Source organism: Mustela nivalis (genome assembly GCF_964662115.1).
Source record: "Mustela nivalis genome assembly, chromosome: 2".
In the NCBI taxonomy this organism is placed as follows: domain Eukaryota; kingdom Metazoa; phylum Chordata; class Mammalia; order Carnivora; family Mustelidae; genus Mustela; species Mustela nivalis.
In genome coordinates, this window is record NC_139021.1 from 76,632,039 (window position 1) to 76,650,405 (window position 18,367).

The 18,367-nt window shown below is 37.7% G+C and overlaps 1 protein-coding gene across 3 annotated transcripts in view; it reads right to left on the reverse strand.

The window, feature by feature from the left end:
* Nucleotides 1-18,367, reverse strand: part of NKAIN3 (sodium/potassium transporting ATPase interacting 3) — a 622,933-nt gene that overhangs the window by 262,912 nt on the left and 341,654 nt on the right. For all 3 annotated transcript variants that reach the window (XM_082721220.1, XM_082721219.1, XM_082721218.1), the window contains exon 2: nucleotides 9,192-9,329. In XM_082721220.1, coding sequence (XP_082577346.1) covers nucleotides 9,192-9,329 — 138 coding nt within the window. The remainder of the gene's footprint in view (nucleotides 1-9,191; nucleotides 9,330-18,367) is intronic.

Below are 18,367 nucleotides of genomic sequence, written 5' to 3' on the forward strand. Positions count from 1 at the left end.
GGGGGCAAGGGGGAGAAAGAGTTGAAAAAAATGTAGAGATGGAAGTCATGTATACTAAATAAATCAATAATAAAAATGTCAATAAGTCTAAGTCTTCTGGGAAGAAGCAGGGTGCATTCAGAAAAGAGTGCTCCTTATGAGGTCCCCTAAGATCTAGAAATTAAAAATCCAATAGTTTCTTCGGCTTTCAGTAGATGCCAATAAAGCTAGATTTATTTTTAAAGTGCTTTGCTGGCTTGCAGATAAAGTTAAATCCAAGTGCTGACTTGATTTCTGTTTTCTGAGTATTAGCTTTTCCAGGGAATACAATTATGCAAATTTTTGTGAGTTATCTGTCTATCTTTTAGTTATAAGATTAACCTGTCAAGTTTTTAGGAATGTTAGTCAAAACCCGGCACTTCCATATCTCTGAACAAAGACCATGTTTGAAAATAGATGTTTGGAGTAAAATTAACAAACTTCCCTATTGAACAATTTTAGTATGAGTAGAGTGGGTATGTCTCCAAAGCGATCATGTAAAATATTTTTTCAAAATATACAAAAATTAAGAAATGGGATGAAGGATGACCAAACAAATGAGAAATTTCCATAATGGGTTTATACCTTCCAGTCACATCCAACAGACTCTAAACATGATTGCCTTACTGATTAATTGGTTTTATTAGCATAATATGTCTTAGGAAATGCCTTTCCTGAGAATATTGGTCAGTCTGAATTAAGGTAGCCTTGGATCAAAACTCATCTGTGGAGAAGGTCTTAGGGCACAATACACCCAATCACGGTTGAAGAAACTGAGATGTACAACTGACATACGGGCTAGCTTGGATGACTGAGGATGGAATTCACTCTGGAAATGTAATACAATGGTTTTCTTATTCATTTTACTGTACCACAAAAATCTATAAATCCTTAATTCCTTAAACAGACATACTAATTAAATTGCTGCTTTTAGCGGTGATTTTAATCATCACATGCTATTGTCAAATTAAAATAATTATTGAAATCATTTCGTTAGCTTATTCTGTGCTGTCTCAAATATAAAATTACGAATTTTAAACATTGTGTAAAATGCCACGTTCCTATCGGAAACCTTATCAAAAGCTTTTAACTATTCATAAAATTTAATTTATGTTTTATATCTTTCTGTCATTTATGATTTTTAAAAGGCTTTCAAAATAATCTCATGTAGGTGCAAAGTTTTATAAGTGGTTACCTTTGATGTCACATCATCTTTTGTGAAGGACGTTTTACTTTTGTTATGTTATGAATAATAATAATAAATAATAATAATATTAATAATAATTATTATTATTATTATGAGTTAAGGTTCCAAAATCACTGGAAATTTAAAGAAGTTGGCAACTAAGTTAAATCATTAACACAAATTAAAATATACAGTGAGGTTTTTGGTATTTGTAGATATTGTTGATGCTGCCAGTATTTTCTGTTAGTAAAGTCTTCTGATGTGAATGGGATTAGACAGTTTTTAAAATGTGCCAAGTGCCTTGAAATACACTTTTATAAGTCACAAAATGTTTCTATGAATAGTGAAAATAGCTAATCTTCATCCTCAACTTTTTGCAAACTGATCAAGTCACAATAACCACAACAAATTTTAAAGCTGTTGCTAATCGGTATCTGACATTTTTCCTTCTAAATTAATCTCATTATGAGTCCATCAGAATGAGAGAACAGTGCAGACTGCTAAGTCATGAGAAAAAAAGCCAATGATAAAGGTTAAGTAAAGACATAAAAAAAAGTAAGACTAACATAAGGAAATAAATAAAAGTAATTGCAAAGCTATATGGTTATTAATTATTAGGACAGAGAACTTAGACGTTTAAGTATTCTTTTAAAAAAGATAATCCACTGATGGTTTTAACAAATACATGATAAAATAAATCTGTTTAAAAATCACTGCACTGACTCAGTGACTGAAGTGATTCATTTATTCAAAGATAAAATTATCAGGCTGAGTAGATTCCAAATGTCAGCTGCTAATTCCTAACAATAACATGAGCTATTATTCTGCTGCTTTCTATGTTCTTGGTACTGTGTTAAGCACTTTCTATGTTCCTGGGACTGTGCTAAGTACTTGATATTGATCAGGTTATTCAGCCATCACTCTAAATCAAGCAAGAGAGAAATCATTTGATCACCTACTTAGTGTCATAGCTGGAAGAGGAGCTCTAACGTTCTGACTTCAGAGCTGAGATCCTTAAGTATGACGTGATAGGTTTCATTTTAAAAGATCTTAGGCACAGGACCATGGAACAATTTAGAAGTACTACTTCACCAAATTTTGCAACTCATCAAGTGACCAATTCACCAAATTGTCAGTTTTTAAAAAATTAGTTTCATTTATATAATTCTGCAGCTGGCGATGTACTTGAATAACAATTTATTTTGCACTTGGCAACTAATGTGTTTTGCATGATATAAACATTGTGTTTTTTTAAAAGCCATACTGTAAGCTTCTTTCTTCTGATATTGGTTTGTTCACAACAAAAAGTATTTGTATGAATGAGTTTTGGACAGTTATGACATGAAAACGATATATGTCAGCCTGCACTGGAGACACAAGCCTCTACATAGAGATATAGGGAAAGCGATACAAACACATCCATAGGCATTTACCTATACAGGAAGTATTAAGACAACATATGTATTCTTTTTCTTAAAGATTTATTTATTTATGAGAGAGAGAGAGAGAGAACGTGAGCAAGTAGGGGGAGGGGCAGATGGAAAGAATCTTCAAGTAGACTCCTCGCTGAGTGCAGAGCCAGACATGGGGCTCTATCCAATGACCCATGAGGTCATGACCTGAGCTGCATCCAAGAGTCGGACATTCAACCCACTGAGCCATGCAGGCACCCAATATGTGTATTCTTTTTGACATGGGTTATTTTATTTATAATTCAACTGAAATAAGAATTAAAAAGGAAATGACAGCATTTTTAAGAAATACCTTCTGGTTATCATAGAGCATGCTTATATGCTCATATATCCAGATACATATACTTGCAGTATAGAAAACAACTTCCCAATATATATAAAAAATTACTCTGTATAATTATCTAGCTACCTATTTATTTGTTGTACTTTGCCTATGTTCAGTACACATATTTTAAATCCTAATTTACATAAATAAAGCCTAGAAGATGAAACAAAAAATGTCCGTGTGTTTTAAGTAGCTTCCTGAATATTTCATGGTTTTACAAAGATAGTTCAGTGTTTTTTTAAAGGAAATGAATTTTGGAAGTCTTGCAGTCTATTTCTTCCTCATTGAGCAATTAGTCTATAACATGAATTATTTTTACTTCCTGAGCTTGTTTTCCAATTACCAGAAAGAACATTTTTTCATTTATTCACATGTGCATCAATCAGATACAGTATTATGCACAATATGTTAGACTTGGGATTTTAAAAAGTAGGTTTCTTGCTCACTCATTGTTCTAACAGTTTCTGGATTTTAGTATTCATTTCCAGAAGAACTTGAGAGTAATGTGCTGTCCCCTTCATTTTAATTGCTCCAAAAGCAGAGTGAAAGCAAAAAAAGATATATTGAACAGTTCAGTCATTTACCAAGCACTTTGTGTTCGGTTATGTTAAGCAAGTCACATACATTACATAATATAATTCTTAAAGACAATCTGAATCAGGTTTTTACATATGAGGTTAACTATGGGACAAATAAAGTAAATTAATGTCCCAAGACTTCACACCCAATATTTGGTGGAGGGGATATAATATAGGACCAATAAATGGAAAATGGACACTTTTTTAATTTTATTTTTTCAGCGTTCCAAGATTCATTGTTCATGCACCACACCCAGTGCTCCATGCAATCCGTGCCCTCCTTAATACCCACCACCAGGCTCACCCAACCCCCTACCTCCAACCCTGTAAAACCCTCAGTTTGTTTCTCAGAGTCCACAGTCTCTCGTGATTCGTCTCTCCTTAACTGTCATGCTGAGTAGTAGCTCAGGAAGGAGGTTTATGATGACATAGCAGGGAATTTTCCCCATAACAATTCAAATTACACAAGTTCTTGTTTGCACCTGAGCTTTCTGCATAAAAGTGCCAATAACTAAACTGTGGACCTAGCAAATTAATTTGGCTTTCTTTCTAATTTTTTAAAAGCAGTTTTGAATTAATTTCCAAAGTTGGTATTTATACAAAAAAATTTTTAATTAGCTAATGCTTTTGCATTTAAATTAATTTAAAACTGCCTAATTCAATTACTGCCCATGAAATAACAGATTTAAATAATCCTAAGGTAGAATCTCATTTTGGGATGTCTATGTAAGATTTTAAAATATTTGATATAGGAATAAACAGACAGGAAGAAACAGTTGATTCTAGAACAGTACTTTATGTTTTCTGCTTCATTTTGTCTATAGTGAAAGAAACACAAAAGATGTATTCAAACCCTACAACTGACCTTGGTATTCACTAAATAGACATCTATGTAGATAGGTAGATGGATAGATAGATATCTCATACCTTGCACCTATGCTAAAATAAATTTCAATCAGTAAAAAGTACCATATGACAAAGTTGTTTTGGTGTTCTAAAAGTAAATATAACAATAACAAGCTGCATCTTATCTGTAGTGATGCAGATATCCAGTGCTAACTGGATAGTGATACTATCCAGAGTGGAATTACTATTCTTTTGTTTTGTGATTGGCTGCATTTTTCTAATAGTCTTTGCTATAGGACCTCCTCAAATACAGTGGCAGGAGTCCACAACACTCTATTGCTTTAAAAAAAAAAAAAAAAGAGTAGTAAGTCAGCTAATGGTAGGTGAAGGCAGAGCAGCACATAGCACATATCATGTAAATCCTCAGTTGAGCTCAAATTGAGATAAAAAAGACAGTAAGGCCAGTTTCACTAATTGAACTCTTGTAGGTATGTTCTGAGATAAGAAATCACTGTCCAGTCCATTCTATAAAGTAATCTCATCCAATAGACTTTAATTCATTTATTCCTTGTTTATTCAAGTATAAGTATTTTTTTTTAATATTTTATTTATTTATTTGACAGAGAGAAATCACAAGTAGATGGAGAGGCAGGCAGAGAGAGAGAGAGGGAAGCAGGCTCTCTGCTGAGGAGAGAGCCCAATGCGGGACTCGATCCCAGGACTCTGAGATCATGACCTGAGCCGAAGGCAGCGGCTTAACCCACTGAGCCACCCAGGCGCCCCTCAAGTATAAGTATTTTTAAAGCCCCATGCATACCAGGAGAGACCTAGAATATAGCAACAGGTAGGAGCAGTGAGCCTGCCAGCAGGACACGGGTGAATGGAGCGAGACAGGAGAGAAGCGAGGGTTGTTGCTGTGCAGAGAGCTAGTGTGGAAGGTGTCACCAGGATCCACGGGAGTGGATGTTACCCTGGAGTGGGGTGCTCGGCAAGGCTCCTAAGAGGTGACCATTCAGTGGAAGCAATAAGAGTTTTCCAAGAGGGCAAGGAGAATAGGGCATTCCAGGCAGAAAGTACAGTGTATGCAAACAGAGGAGGCAAGGAAACAGCATGTGGTCTTTAGAAAACACAATAGCTGCTTTGAGGTAGGGAAGTGGGGAGGGCAGAAGAGGTAAGCAAAGGAGCAGTTTTTATGAGCTTTGATTTTCCATGCTAGGAAGTCAGAAGTTTGCCAATAGACACTGTAGAGGTTGTTCTGAGTGGTCCTTTACCATAGCCATTTTCATAAAGGTGATTAATTCTTTAAATTCAGCTGTGGTAAACCCTGTTTGTTGTCAGAAATGGAAGTAACTTACCATATGAATTTCAGTGCTCCAAAACGACTCTTAACTTGGAAATGGATTACGTTTAACTAGCATTACGGATGATGGTTTCAGCCAACAAAGGATGCTGATACTAAGAATACTGCAGGTGAATTGGAGAGAAAATCTCCTTCAATCAAAAAGCTCCCTCCCTGCTCAGTGAAACTTCCGTATGAATTTCTTCTGATCCAAGACTCCTCTCATTGCCACTGAAAAGCTGGTGCCTCCCGAGGCACCTCTTGATTAACATGGCATATGCCATATTTGTTTTCTGACTTTTTCATACTAGAGTTAATCCCTGGCCACCAGTGGTAGATTCAAACCAAAGCATTCATGGAAACAACTCAGGGATGAACTGCCCGTGGTGTGAAGAAGGTAACATGGCCTAGCCATCCTCCCAATAACAACTTGATCTTCCCATTAAAGGGACACTTTGTGAACAGATTTCCCATGCTTGTGGATTAAGGATTCTTCAACCATTTCTCCCAAATGGACAATTTATACCCATGTTAGAACAAGAGGCAATCTGGAATCCCATACAGGTGACAATATTCTGTGATCAGCTGAGGTGGCAGGGCAGGATCCTTTTCAATATCAAAATTTATTCCGGGATGCTACCATATCATCTGGAATCTGGTGGCTAAATGTAATATAATAATCATGATAAATCAACGTCAAGAACTTGACAGTACACATCCAGTTCTGCCACTTAACTACCTGGCCTCCTGAGGTTGGTCACTTAACATTTCCTTGTCTGTAAAATTAGGAATGCTGACACATACCCATAGGTATTTGTGAGAATTAAATCCAACAGCATCTTTGGTGTGGAGGGCTTTCCCACCAACTCATTGCTTTCTGGGATATGTTCTGTCCTGGGATAGGTTCTTAAGTAAGATAGCAAACAAACAAACAAACAAACAAAAGGTAGAAATCTGATTGGCATCCACATTAAAAGAGAAATTCAACGTGAGTAAAACCATGGATAATTTTTCTAATAGATTTTTACTGAAGACACTTAAAGATCTAAATCCTCCTCCTCTTATGCCCAAGAGGGAAAAGGGAGATGGGGAAGAAAAGAAAAGACACCAGAGAAAGAAGTGACACCAGTTCTATCATGAATGAACTCTGAATAGATAAACTACTACATGGGGAAAACAATAAATAAGTATTTACTGAGCATCTAGTACGTTCCATGTTCTCAAAGAACACTGCCTAGTGGGAGGACATAAGTGTGAACCAATTATAAAACATGCTCAAGACACAGAACAAGAGTGATTAACTACTGATCAACCCAAACAATCCTTGCGTAGAATGAAGGAAGTGTGCTCCAATCCCTGGAGGACCGCAGGGCTATAAGGGCGAGAGGCTGGAGAAGCAGGTAGAAGCAGGACGCAGGACGTGGAAGTGTACAAACTCTCAGCCCTGTCACCCTTCTCATGGCCCTTTCACAATCTTTTCATCACCTCCTGAGACCCCGGGTCTGTATTTGATCACCAGCATAGCCCACACTTAACACAATGCCAAACACATGGCAGAAACTTGATAAATAGTATTTGAATGAATACGTTAATGAAGAAAAGGAGGAAGAAAGTTAATAAAGAAGGGAGGTAGATGCACCTGGCTGGCTTAGTCGGAAGAGTGTGCAACTTGATCCCAGGGTCATGAGTTTGAGCCCCATATAGGATGTAAAGTTTACTTAAGTAAATAAATTTTTTTTTTTTTTTTTTTCAAAGGGAGGGTAGGAAGGGGCTAGGAAGGAAAGGAGGGAGAGAGGACGGACTACCTGTGAGATCCATGCTCGGTCAGGTCAGCCAAGGATATTCTTAGATTTATCTTGCTAAGAGCTAGTGAAGTGTTTTAAGCCCATGATTTAGGGAAAATGCAAAGGACATACTGGAAGGTAGGAAGGCTGAAAGCAGGCAAGAAGTCCAGTTCCCGGAAAGAAAAGGCAGAAGCCTCAACAGTAGCTGTGTGAGAGTGCGTGGAGCTAGTATGTGGAGAGTACTACCAACAGGACCAGGTAATGGCCCTAATGTGCGCCAACAGCTTCATTACAGAGAGGAAACTGGCTTTCCAGCTCCCTGGCATTTGGGGCTTCCGCGGAACACCAAAATCATAAAATATAAAGTCTGCGGTGAGTAAAAGTGCTGTGTTTACAGTAACAAACTAGAAAACAGAATCCAGTATGATAGTTTGCTATTACGCATTTTGAAGTGTTTTATGCTACTAATCTAAGTGCATGAGAAACCGTTCTAGCAGATTATACATGCCTTAGCAGAGAATCTAGCAGATTATACATGCCTTCCCTCTGAGAAGAAGAGTAAGGCAGAAATTGTTCAGTCCCCGCAGCTGGCTGGGTGATACCAAACTCTCTTAACACCCGGGCAGCCAATTTGAGTTCAGAGTCGCTGTGGGTCACTTCAGTGATGTGGGGAAAGATACAAAAAACCAGTTGGAGATTTGAAATAGAGAATTAACGTATTCACAGAAAAATGCATAGCTTTATTCTTTCCATAGTTGTGCCTGGATTAAATCGAAATTGAAAGAGGGCATATGTTTAAGTCTAAGGTTTTCTTCTAGTGAGGCAATGTCACTGCATTGCAAGAAAATACTAATTCTTCTGAACATGGTATATATATTTAGGCTTAATAAGTATTTTAGGTATGTTATTCTTAGTTACAATCACTTATATAGGCTCCTCACAACTTTACACATGTAGCCTAAAACACTGCCTTCTTTTTAGAAAACCAATTACTGTGAATAACTCCCATTTAATTGTGGAACACAGTATACATGTCATTAAACTGTCCTGCAATGGAGAGTGTGCTGACCATGTTTGGTGTAGTTAGAGTATGGAATTAACATTTCAAATTTATCTTAACAAAATGGAGACAAGTTCAATGATATAAGTATGAAATACATTAGGAATGAGTACTAAATAACCTTCAGTACAAGCATTTGTAATGCCCTAAATCATTTAAAATTAAGTTATATTACTGTTATCCGTAAATAGTTATGGTTATGAAGGTTTGCTTTTTAGTGACATACATCATGGAAATGGTAGTTAACGTACATTTATGTCTCATCATGACATCTGGACCACAGCCAGACCTCCTACTCTATCCAAACCTTGTTTTGATTTTCCTTATGAAACTTGAATTCACTGTTACATGGTGTCTTGATCTATGTGTCTCATGTTCACACTCATGTTGCTTTGATCTCACTGTAAGCATTCACTGAGTCATTTTCCCACAGATTAGCATCTCCAAACAGAATTCAATACCTAAAGGCTTGAACAACAATGCCACATCATATCCAAGGGAATAACTTAACGATATTTCATTAACCTCCATTTAGTAGTTTTGTAGCACTTATTGCAAGATACAGGATAAAAATAAAACTTACCACCACAATATATCGAGGTCTGTACTGAATAGTTCCAAACAAACCCAATATGACGACTATTATATGTAGAAAATTTCCAAGAATTGGTGCCCACTGGAAGCCAAGGAAGTCAAAAATTTGCCTCTCCAAGGCTGAGAGCTGAAATAAAGCAAAGGAAGTCCATTAGCATCTAATCCAAGCATTGTCACACCATTTTAATATTTATTTCATGCCTAGAGAAAGCTGCCTAGTCAATTTCAATCACACTCATGGACATCATCATCACTAGAGTTGTGACACCCATTTCATGTACTATTTTATACAACTTCTCTCAGAAAATATGCTAAGATAACTTTGAGGTTATAAAGTACAAAGAGATTTTAAACCTATCCAGAGAACTTGACATATGCTCCTTAAATCATTTTCTCAGTAGAAAATTCAGGAAGATATTTTAGAGTATCATATTCTATGATATAAGTTCATCCATTTAAAAAAATATATATATATTTTTTAATTTGAGAGAGAGAGAGAGAGAGTTCAGGTGTGCTCGTGCGGGAGGGGGAGAGCAGAGGGAGAAGCAGACTCTTCTTCTTCTGCTTCTCTCACTCAAGAGGGATCTTGAGGGATCCAGACGTGGGAGTCAATCCCAGGCTCTTAGATCATGACTTGAGCCAAAGGCAGCCACTTAACTAACTGAAACACCAAGACACCCTGAGTTCATAATTTTTCAAAAGATTTTATTTATTTATTTATTTGAGAGAGAGAGAGAGAGTGCGGGCACCCAGAAGAAGGGGCGAGGGCAGCGGGGGAGGGACAACAGACTTCCTACTGAGCAAGGGGCCTGATGTGACTTGATCCCAGGGTCCTGATGAAGGCAAATGTTAATTGACTGAGCCACACAGGCGCCCACCTAGTTCATCATTTTTTTTTTTTAAATAAAATGATTGGCTTAATATAGCACACTTGGAACAATAACTACAGGCTTGAATGCTAGAAGTGGTATGATTTTGGAAAACAAGCAAACAAACAAACAAAAGAAAACCCAAATCTCCCACTCATCCCTGCCTTCTTGTAAGAAATATAGATTACCAAATGTATTTGGTTTCTTTGCTTTCATTAGTCCATCATGGATGATAATGACTAACCACTTTTTCATAATGAAGCTTAGTGATTTGTTTAGTTCTGGACTCATAGCTCCCATGTAAAACTAAGTTAAATAATTCTTTTGGATCATATTTTATTGAGATCATATATGAGAATTCATCCTAGATTAGGCAAAATCCATTTTGAATAGAGAATTAAAAATTACGGGACCATTACAATTGTAGACATGCCACAGTTTATTACATTTGCATTATATACAATTACATTTTAATCAATTATACACTGTATTAAAACTTACACTTAAATAATTTGTGTATGATTGATGAAACAGAAGAATTTCATATAGTTCAGTGAATGTCAAAAATATCATTATCCTATTAAAATAATATTTATTGTATTGGATATCTAAAAATTTTATAGTTCCACCTGCTGCATTTGGACACTAATTTTATACCTTCCAGGCATTTTTCTAAATTTACTTTGATAAAATAGTAATTCTAATAAAATGGTCCAACAAATAGCTATGTTGATGGCACTAGAAACTGCAGGTTTGAAATGAAAATGGTACCCTAGGTATTTTTCTAGTTAGGTGGCAGGTGTATGCCTGAATAGCTTTAATTTCCATGGACATAAAGAAATGTCCTCCATCCAGAAAGCTGAATTTACCTTGGTTAAAATTCACCTTCAGCAAGCTGTGGAGGAGAAGAGAAATGAGCAAATGCCTAAAGACAACCCCACCAGAACCACATTCATTTCATGGGCATTTCCTGATCATCAAGTGATCTGTCACCATCCCCTGCTCACACAAATGAGAGGATGCACAGAAATGGCTAAAACGCGAAATAATCAGAGGAAGGTATGAAGCAGCACCATGTTTTCAATCCCGTTTGTCTGTTCGTGACTCTAATTAGTTCCCTGGAACCTTCCCCTAAAAATGTAGCATTTTATTTATTGGCCCATCAGCGATGTAAATATGCAGTTTTTTATGTCCAAACAGGATGGATGTGCTCAGATAAAAAAGAAAGCCTGAAGAGCAGCTGCAGGCAATTTATTCTGAAAAGCAACCCTATTTTAAAGCTGTCGTGCATCACAAAAACCTTTAAAGTGAACTTTTCAAACAGAGAAAAATCCATTTTCTTTTCTGTCAGAAGATGCATGGACAGCATTCTCTTTTATGATATTAAAGAAAACACACATAATGAAAGAGAAGCTGAATTAACACCACTTATTAGAAAATCTGCTTTCTTTCTTGAAGACAGTATATCTATTAAGTTTGTTCTCTGATAACTTATTTAAAAATGGATTCAGGTGGCTTGAAATAAGAGCACAACTGAAAGGTCAGAAAAAGTCTAAACAGGGCGGGGATCATATCGAGAATTAAAAGAAAGGCAGCTTTAACGACTATTAGAGCCAAGAAGAGTAGGTTTCAGTAGTTGACCCTGAACAACATGGGTTTGAACTGCACGGGTTCTTAGATGAGAATTTTTTTATAAGTACAGGATGGCACTGTAAGTGTATTTTCTTTTATGATTTTCTTAGTAACATTTTCTTTTCTCTAGCTTACATATAAGAATACAATATATAATATGCAAAATATACAAAATATGTGTTAATTGACTGTTTTCATTATTGTAAGCCTTCCAGTCAACAGTAGGCTATTGGCAGTTAAATTGTGGGGGAGTCGAGAGTTATATTTGGATTTTCAACTGTGAGAGGGGTTGGTGTTCCTAACCCTCCTGTTGTTCAAGGGTCAACTCTGCTGTATTTAAAAAAGTCAACTAACAACAAAAAGTCCATCCAAAGTAAACAAACCACCATTGCATTTTTTTTACTTGATTATTTGATCTAATTTCCATGTTAAGTTATTTTGTCATTTAGCTTATAGGCAAAGATCTTCTCTCTAAATGTCATAATCTCTAGAGACACCACTTATTGCCTTAGAGCTTGACATTAATAATAATGACCCAGAGCCACTCAATGAAGTTAAATGAGATCCAGGTTGCTTTGTTAACTCAGAGAGGATGAATTTATTTTAGAAATATCTCTGTCAAAATGGTTCTCATCAACGGAGCACGCCCGGAAGTGCACACTGGGTGCATCTCTTCTCAAATCCATGGTCAGTGACCTCAAGTTGGGAACTTGACATCAACCATTATGGGAATATGTACAGTATGGACATTGGGAAATGCTAAAAAGCAGGGTTTTGTTTGTTATAAGAATGTTAAACGTTACCTGTACACCACTGAATATAGCACCTAGAAAGCAGTAGTTCTGATCCAGAAAGGTAATGAAAGGAAATGATCAAATATACAACGCAGCATGAACAGAAGTCATCCAGCCCCGATGAGCACAGAAGCATGGATGGGTGCAAAGACAGTACCAGCAGAGATGCCACAGCAAAGAAGAGCATGACTGAGACATTTGACGATTTTGAGATATCAACAAAGTAGAGAAATCAGGAAAATTTAAAGGACACTCCAGAGAAAGCAAAACACCAACCAGTCACCAGTGTAAAACATGAAGCAGTGAGCTAAAGAACAATGAAATCCTTTCTAAGTGAACTGTAAAGAAAGTAAAACTCCAGGGGGAGGAGTCAAGATGGCGGAGAAGTAGCAGGCTGAGACTGCTTCAGCTAGCCGGAGATCAGCTAGATAGCTTATCTAAGGATTGCAAACACCTGAAAATCCATCGGCAGATCAAAGAGAAGAACAGCAATTCTGGAAACAGAAAAACAACCACTTTCTGAAAGGTAGGACCGGCGGAGAAGTGAATCCAAAGCGACGGGAAGATAGACCCCGGGGGGAGGGGCCGGCTTCCGGCAAGCGGCGGAGCAACCGCACACAAAATCAGGACTTATAAAAGTCTGTTCCGCTGAGGGACATCGCTCCAGAGGCTAAACCGGGGCGAAGCCCACGCGGGGTCAGCGTGGCCTCAGGTCCCACAGGGTCACAGAAGGATCGGGGGTGTCTGAGTGTCGCAGAGCTTGCGGGTATTGGAACGGGAAAGCCGGCTACAGAGACAGAGCCGACAGTAAGCTCGCAGCTCGGGGTGACCTTGAACCGGTCGCAGGCTCGGTGAGCTCGGAGCGCGGCCGGAGGTCAGGCAGACGGGAGTAACTGGCGCTGTTCTCTGAGGGCGCACTGAGGAGTGGGGCCCTGGGCTCTCGGCTCCTCCGGGCCGGAGACCAGGAGGCCGCCATTTGTATTCCCGTCCTCCGGAACTCTACGGAAAGCGCTCAGGGAACAAAAGCTCCTGAAAGCAAACCCGAGTGGATTACTCACCCCGGCCCCTGATAAGGGCGGTGCAATTCCGCCTGGGGCAAAGACACTTGAGAATCACTACAACAGGCCCCTCCCCCAGAAGATCAACAAGAAATCCAGCGGAGACCAAGTTCACCTACCAAGGAGTGCGGTTTCAATACCAAGGAGAGCAGCAGAATTCCAGAGGAGGAGAAAGCCAAGCACGGAACTCATGGCTTTTTCCCTGTGATTTTTTTTTTTAGTCTTGCAGTTAATTTAATTTTTTTCTTTTTCATTTTTTTGTTTTTTTATTTCGACTTCAGGTAAAAATTTTTTTTTAACTGTTACCTTTTTCTTTTTAAACGATTTTTTACTAGTTTATCTAATATATATATTTTTTCTTTTTTATATTTTTCTTATTTGTTTTCTTTTTTTAAATTCTTTTCTTTTTTCTTTTTTTTTCTTTCTTCCTTTTTGAACCTCTTTTTATCCCCTTTCTCCCCCCTCACGATTTGGGATCTCTTCTAATTTGGTTAAAGCATATTTTCCTGGGGTTGTTGCCACCCTTTTAGTATTTTACTTGCCCCTTCATATACTCTTATCTGGACAAAATGACAAGACGGAAAAATTCAACACATAAAAAAGAACAAGAGGCAGTACCGAAGGCTAGGAACCTAATCAATACAGACATTGGTAATATGTCAGATCTAGAGTTCAGAATGACAATTCTCAAGGTTCTAGCCGGGCTCGAAAAAGGCATGGAAGATATTAGAGAAACCCTCTCGAGAGATATAAAAGCCCTTTCTGGAGAAATAAAAGAACTAAAATCTAACCAAGTTGAAATCAAAAAAGCTATTAATGAGGTGCAATCAAAAATGGAGGCTCTCACTGCTAGGATAAATGAGGCAGAAGAAAGAATTAGTGATATAGAAGACCAAATGACAGAGAATAAAGAAGCTGAGCAAAAGAGGGACAAACAGCTACTGGACCACGAGGGGAGAATTCGAGAGATAAGTGACACCATAAAACGAAACAACATTAGAATAATTGGGATTCCAGAAGAAGAAGAAAGAGACAGAGGAGCAGAAGGTATACTAGAGAGAATTATTGGAGAGAATTTCCCCAATATGGCAAAGGGAACGAGCATCAAAATTCAGGAGGTTCAGAGTATGCCCCTCAAAATCAATAAGAATAGGCCCACACCCCATCACCTAATAGTAAAATTTACAAGTCTCAGTGACAAAGAGAAAATCCTGAAAGCAGCCCGGGAAAAGAAGTCTATAACATACAATGGTAAAAATATTAGATTGGCAGCTGACTTATCCACAGAGACCTGGCAGGCTAGAAAGAGCTGGCATGATATTTTCAGAGCACTAAATGAGAAAAACATGCAGCCCAGAATACTATATCCAGCTAGGCTATCATTGAAAATAGAAGGAGAGATTAAAAGCTTCCAGGACAAACAACAACTGAAAGAATTTGCAAACACTAAACCAGCTCTACAGGAAATCTTGAAAGGGGTCCTCTAAGCAAAGAGAGAGCCTACAAGTGGTAGATCAGAAAGGAACAGAGACCATATACAGTAACAGTCACCTTACAGGCAATACAATGGCCCTAAATTCATATCTCTCAATAGTTACCCTGAATGTTAATGGGCTTAATGCCCCTGTCAAAAGACACAGGGTATCAGAATGGATAAAAAAACAAAACCCATCTATATGTTGCCTCCAAGAAACTCATTTTAAGCCCGAAGACACCTCCAGATTTAAAGTGAGGGGGTGGAAAAGAATTTACCATGCTAATGGACATCAGAAGAAAGCAGGAGTGGCAATCCTTATATCAGATCAATTAGATTTTAAGCCAAAGACTATAATAAGAGATGAGGAAGGACACTATATCATACTCAAAGGGTGTGTCCAACAAGAAGATTTAACAATTTTAAATATCTATGCCCCCAACGTGGGAGCAGCCAACTATATAAACCAATTAATAACAAAATCAAAGAAACACATCAACAATAATACAATAATAAGAGGGGACTTTATAACACTCCCTTCACTGAAATGGACAGATCATCCAAGCAAAAGATCAGCAAGGAAATAAAGGCCTCAAACGACACACTGGACCAGATGGACATCACAGATATATTCAGAACATTTCATCCCAAAGCAACAGAATACACATTCTTCTCTAGTGCACATGGAACATTCTCCAGAATAGATCATATCCTCGGTCCTAAATCAGGACTCAACTGGTATCAAAAGATTGGGATCATTCCCTGCATATTTTCAGACCACAATGCTCTAAAGCTAGAACTCAACCACAAAAGGAAGTTTGAAAAGAACCCAAATACACGGAGACTAAACAGCATTCTTCTAAAGAATGAATGGGTCAACCGGGAAATTAAAGAAGAATTGAAAAAAATCATGGAAACAAATGATAATGAAAATACAACGGTTCAAAATCTGTGGGACACAACAAAGGCAGTCCTGAGAGGAAAATATATAGCGGTACAAGCCTTTCTCAAGAAACAAGAAAGGTCTCAGGTACACAACCTAACCCTACACCTAAAGGAGCTGGAGAAAGAATAAGAAAGAAACCCTAAGCCCAGCAGGAGAAGAGAAATCATAAAGATCAGAGCAGAAATCAATGAAATAAAAACCAAAAAAACAATAGAACAAATCAACGAAACTAGGAGCTGGTTCTTTGAAAGAATTAATAAAATTGATAAACCCCTGGCCAGACTTATCAAAAAGAAAAGAGAAAGGACCCAAATAAATAAAATCATGAATGAAACAGGAGAGATCACAACTAACACCAAAGAAATACAAACTATTATAAGAACATACTATGAGCAACTCTACGGCAATAAATTTGACAATCTGGAAGAAATGGATGCATTCCTAGAAACATATAAACTACCACAACTGAACCAGGAAGAAATAGAAAGCCTGAACAGACCCATAACCAGTAAGGAGATTGAAACAGTCATTGAAAATCTCCAAACAAACAAAAGCCCAGGGCCAGACGGCTTCCCGGGGGAATTCTACCAAACATTTAAAGAAGAACTAATTCCTATTCTCCTGAAACTGTTCCAAAAAATAGAAATGGAAGGAAAACTTCCAAACTCATTTTATGAGGCCAGCATCACCTTGATCCCAAAACCAGACAAGGATCCCACCAAAAAAGAGAGCTATAGACCAATATCCTTGATGAACACAGATGCGAAAATACTCAACAAAATACTAGTCAATAGGATTCAACAGTACATTAAAAAGATTATTCACCACGACCAAGTGGGATTTATTCCAGGGCTGCAAGGTTGGTTCAACATCCGCAAATCAGTCAATGTGATACAACACATCAATAAAAGAAAGAACAAGAACCATATGATACTCTCAATAGATGCTGAAAAAGCATTTGACAAAGTACAGCATCCCTTCCTGATCAAAACTCTTCAAAGTGTAGGGATAGAGGGCACATACCTCAATATCATCAAAGCCATCTATGAAAAACCCACCGCAAATATCATTCTCAATGGAGAAAAACTGAAAGCTTTTCCGCTAAGGTCAGGAACACGGCAGGGATGTCCATTATCACCACTGCTATTCAACATAGTACTAGAGGTCCTAGCCTCAGCAATCAGACAACAAAAGGAAATTAAAGGCATCCAAATCGGCAAAGAAGAAGTCAAATTATCACTCTTCGCAGATGATATGATACTATATGTGGAAAACCCAAAAGACTCCACTCCAAAACTGCTAGAACTTATACAGAAATTCAGTAAAGTGTCAGGATATAAAATCAATGCACAGAAATCAGTTGCATTTCTCTACACCAACAGCAAGACAGAAGAAAGAGAAATTAAGGAGTCAATGCCATTTATAATTGCACCCAAAACCATTAGATACCTAGGAATAAACCTAACCAAAGAGACACAGTATCTATACTTAGAAAACTATAAAGTACTCATGAAAGAAATTGAGGAAGACACAAAGAAATGGAAAAATGTTCCATGCTCCTGGATTGGAAGAATAAATATTGTGAAAATGTCTATGCTACCTAAAGCAATCTACACATTTAATGCAATTTCTATCAAAGTACCATCCATCTTTTTCAAAGAAATGGAACAAATAATTCTAAAATTTATATGGAACCAGAAAAGACCTTGAATAGCCAAAGGGATATTGAAAAAGAAAGCCAACGTTGGTGGCATCACAATTCCGGACTTCAAGCTCTATTACAAAGCTGTCATCATCAAGACAGCATTGTACTGGCACAAAAACAGACCCATAGATCAATGGAACAGAATAGAGAGCCCAGAAATAGACCCTCAACTCTATGGTCAACTAATCTTCGACAAAGCAGGAAAGAATGTCCAATGGAAAAAAGACAGCCTCTTCAATAAATGGTGCTGGGAAAATTGGACAGCCACATGCAGAAAAATGAAATTGGACCATTTCCTTACACCACACACAAAAATAGACTCAAAATGGATGAAGGACCTCAATGTGCGAAAGGAATCCATCAAAATCCTTGAGGAGACCACAGGCAGCAACCTCTTTGACCTCAGCCGCAGCAACATCTTCCTAGGAACAACGCCAAAGGCAAGGGAAGCAAGGGCAAAAATGAGCTATTGGGATTTCATCAAGATCAAAAGCTTTTGCACAGCAAAGGAAACAGTTAACAAAATCAAAAGACAACTGACAGAATGGGAGAAGATATTTGCAAACGACATATCAGATAAAGGACTAGTGTCCAGAATCTATAAAGAACTTAGCAAACTCAACACCCAAAGAACAAATAATCCAATCAAGAAATGGGCAGAGGACATGAACAGACATTTCTGCAAAG